At 57.1% G+C, this 3651-nt stretch overlaps 1 protein-coding gene across 1 annotated transcript; it reads right to left on the reverse strand.

Moving 5' to 3' along the window:
* Positions 1-465: 465 nt before the first annotated feature.
* Positions 466-1066, reverse strand: LOC131478035 (interferon alpha-inducible protein 27-like protein 2). Its single transcript, XM_058655338.1, has 2 exons — positions 905-1066; positions 466-812 (listed from the first exon to the last, which is right to left on the reverse strand). Exons 1-2 carry the CDS (start codon positions 1041-1043, stop codon positions 481-483), a joined length of 471 nt encoding a protein of 156 aa, XP_058511321.1. The 5' UTR covers positions 1044-1066; the 3' UTR covers positions 466-480.
* Positions 1067-3651: the final 2585 nt, after the last annotated feature.

Here is a 3651-nt window from a genome sequence, read left to right on the forward strand (position 1 = left end):
CCCAGGGCAGGGCAGGGCAGGGTAGACCCTTCCTGTCCACCACAGTATCGATCCCAGGGCCACCACCAGGCTTTGGGTTGAGGGGTTGAGTCAGGACTTCAGAGCTTGGTGCAAAAATCTGCCCAGTCCAATTGCCCACACTCAGAAGCAGTGACCCAACCTGAGTCAGGCTCCCATCCCTGCACTGCCGAGCGCCCCACAGGAGCACTGGGTACACACATCTCCCAGAACACCTCTGGACAAGGGGCACATAAGTGGGCAGGCCACAGGACGAGCTGTTCTGCCTGCGAGGTCTGGTGCTGTTCATGCAGATGGATCCGGGGCTCTGGGGACAGTGGCTGCTGCTCACCCACAGGAGCCTCTCTCACCTCAAGCCCTGAATGAAGGGTGCACGGAGGCCCACACAGGTCCCCTCTGCCCACTGTTCCAGGGTCCTGGAGATAAGGCCTTGTAAGCCTGGGCCCAAACAAAGCATGCCATCTACTGCTTCCGGGCCTGGTCCACCTGCCATCTCCCCTGGTCCCTCCACGACAGCTGGGACAAGGGGACAAAGTCCACAGGAGACAGCCCAACCCTGTCCTGCCTCCCCCCACCCACATGGAAGTGAAGACAGGAGCCATGTTTGCATATGACTGTATTCATGTTTGATCTCCAGGGTCGTGTAGGGTGGGGGTTTGCCAGGAGATCCTCTTCAGCAGTGTGCTTCACTGCAGGGAGAATGTCTCCTCTTCCTACACGCGCTGTCAGGGCACCCAAACCTGCCCCAGCTGCACCCAGGATGGCCTTGGTTGATGCGGCGAGTCCTGCAGCACCTACAGAAGAGACAGAGGGTGAGCCCTGAGCTGAACAGGGAGACAGGCAGCAGCACCCAGGCTTTGAGGCTGATGACACCCTGGACACTCACCCGCGGACTGCAGCGTGGCCACCAGGCTGCCCGCAGCCACTCCACCCCCATTGGCCACGGCCGCGGCAGACATCATGCTGGAAGCGATGGAGGAGGCAGCGATGCCCCCCGCGGTGAAGCCCAAAGCGCCCAGGACCATGGGCGCGGCTGCCACTGTAACAGCTACAAGGGAAGAAGAGCATCAAAGGGTCTCTGAGAGACCACACGCACATCTTGGGGGCTGTGAGCAGGCGGGTTAACGGGTCTCCTCCTTGCCCGATGCCTGATACCCAATATTGCCTCCTGCCATACCCACCGCCAACATTGGCCTGCATCTCGGGTCTGTGAAGGACTGGCCATGGCTTTTGGACCGAAATACTCACTTGCTCCAACAGCAGCGCCAATTCCTTTCCGCAGCCATAGGACCAGGAGGAGAGGGGAAGGCCCGATGGCATGAGTGGGTCATCAAGTGGCCGCGCTGCCCACGCAGACCAGGATGGGAGTGCCAGTCAACCCTCATGGTGGAGCTGATCTTGTTCCAACACGAATAAGGAAACTTAAGTGGGCCTGAGGGATTTATACGCCAGTCAACACCCCGAGGCGCCGCCTGCCACCACCAGGACCCCACCCACCACGCCACCTCTACTCACTAGTTGGCCCGCCCCGCCCTGCACCTGCACTGAAAGGAGATCTCGCTCCCCACACACGAGGTGACTCTGTGGACGAGAACGCAGCTTGCATGTATCCGAGGACTAGGTAGAGGCCCACTCAGGGCTGCTGGGGTGCATTTCTCACAGGGACAGAGCAAACAAGCCTGGCACCGCGCCCGACCCCATTAGTGCACTTAAATCTCGGAGGGACGCAGTGCCGCCAGTCTCCGCCAGGAGGCGCGCTAGGCACTGATCACCTGCCCGGCTTCCCTGCAGCTGAGGCTGCACCTGCTAGCAGCCTCCCCCAGCTCCCAGGCTGTTTTCCTGCTCTGCAAGGGGTCAGCCGCCCCGCCTCGCGGAACAGATGCAGAAGATCCCCTGGAAGTCTCCACATGGCTCTGAGGCTCCTGTCACTCCATGCTCCCCATGACCTGATACCACTGGACACCTCTGCCCAGGGTCCTGGCACACACCCCAGAGGAAATGATGAAAGTTACACTTCTGTCCTTTCTTGCAGGGATGATGGTAGACTTTGTGTTGAGTCTCGTGACGAGGACATTTATAAAAGGAGCAATGAGGATGGCAGGGAGAACACAAGTTTGGGGGCCAGTGTTGTGGTGTAGTGGTCAAAGCCAACACCTGCAATGCTGCCGTCTCATGGGGGCACTGGTTTGTGTCCCACGTCTGATCCTGTTCCCTGATAATGACCTGCAGAAAGCAGCTGCCCCATGGGAGACACGGATGAAACTCCTGACGCCACTGCTGGCATCTGAGGAGTGAGCCAGTGAATGGTAAAGAAATCTTCATGAAACACAAAGTGTTACTCAGAAATAGCCTTGTAGGTGTTTGAGGAGCAAGCCTCCCACTGTCCATAAGAGGTGTGCAGGGGAAGGCTCCAGCCAGATGTGGGGGTTGGGGCCCAATGAAAACAAATATTCAGAATTAAGAGGCCAGAGGATTTAAGTTGCTTTTGCTTTCTATATTCTGCTAAAATGCTTTTTTGCCTTCTGTATTCTGCTTGCGGTAGAGAATAGTGAATAGCTGAACAAGCATTTTATGATTAGGGAGGGAAGTCGGGAAGTCTAAACATGGCCTGCAAGCCTGAGAGATAAGGGGCTCCTGCAGCTGCATCCTGATTAAGTCATGGGAAGGGTCTCAGGACAGGCATCTCAAGAAATATGGCCTGGGAGCGGAAAGCCCCTAATTGTGTGACTCCCCCCTCCCCGCTTGTGACTTAGCCTTTAAAAAGAATGTAATTAAATGACTCGGAGTCGGTGTGCCCAGTCTCCTGCGTGAGGAACTGTCCCCGGCCCCAGCGCGCTGGTGAACGATTAAAGCCTCCTGCTTTTGCATGAAGTCTCGTCTTCAGTGGTCGTTGGGGAAACTCACTCTCTCGAGACAGGCGGTAAGGTTTTCCCTGTTGGGGTGCCTTACACCAGCACTGCGGCACAGCTGGAAAACTCCTGCCTTCCATGCCAGCATGCCCTGCGGATGCCGACTGGAGGCCCAGCTGCTCCCCTCTGGATCCAGCTCCCTGCTAATGTGCCTGGGAAAGGGGTGGAGGATGGCCCAAGTGCTTGGGTCCCTGCAGCCACATGGAAGGCTGGGAAGAAGCTCCTGGCTTCTCTCTGGCCCAGTCTTGGTCAATTGGCCACAGTGCTTGAGGCCCTGCCACTCCTGTCGGAGACATAGAGGGAGTTCCAGGCTCCCAGCTTCCAACTGGCCAGCCCTACTTGTTGCACCCTTTTGGGCATGAAGCTTCAAATTGAGGATTCTCTCTCTAAGTTTTACTTTCTTTCTTTTTAAAATCAGTGTTTTTTTAAGGCAGATATACAGTAAGAGGAGACACTGAGAGGATGATCTTTCGTCCAATGGTTCACTCCCCAAGTGAACGCAACAGCTGGAGATGACCGAAGCCAGGAGCTTCTTCCGGGTCTCCCACCTGGGTGCAGAGTCCCAAAGCTTTGAGCCGTCTTGGACTGCTTTCCCAGGCCACAAGCAGGGAGCTGGATGGGAAGTGGAGCTGCCGGGATTAGAACCGGCACCCATATGGGATCCCGGGGCTTTCAAGGCGAGGACTTTAGCCGCTAGGCCACGCCGCTGGGCCCAACAGGTATT

This window comes from Ochotona princeps, chromosome 26, assembly GCF_030435755.1.
Source record: "Ochotona princeps isolate mOchPri1 chromosome 26, mOchPri1.hap1, whole genome shotgun sequence".
In the NCBI taxonomy this organism is placed as follows: domain Eukaryota; kingdom Metazoa; phylum Chordata; class Mammalia; order Lagomorpha; family Ochotonidae; genus Ochotona; species Ochotona princeps.

Bases quoted from the DNA above. Each gene is read 5' to 3' on its own strand.
- LOC131478035 (XM_058655338.1), bottom strand. From the start codon at position 1,043: ATGGTCCTGGGCGCTTTGGGCTTCACCGCGGGGGGCATCGCTGCCTCC. The intron at 813-904 runs GTGAGTGTCCAG...TCTCTTCTGTAG, and splicing joins GGCCACGCTGCAGTCCGCGG to GTGCTGCAGGACTCGCCGCA.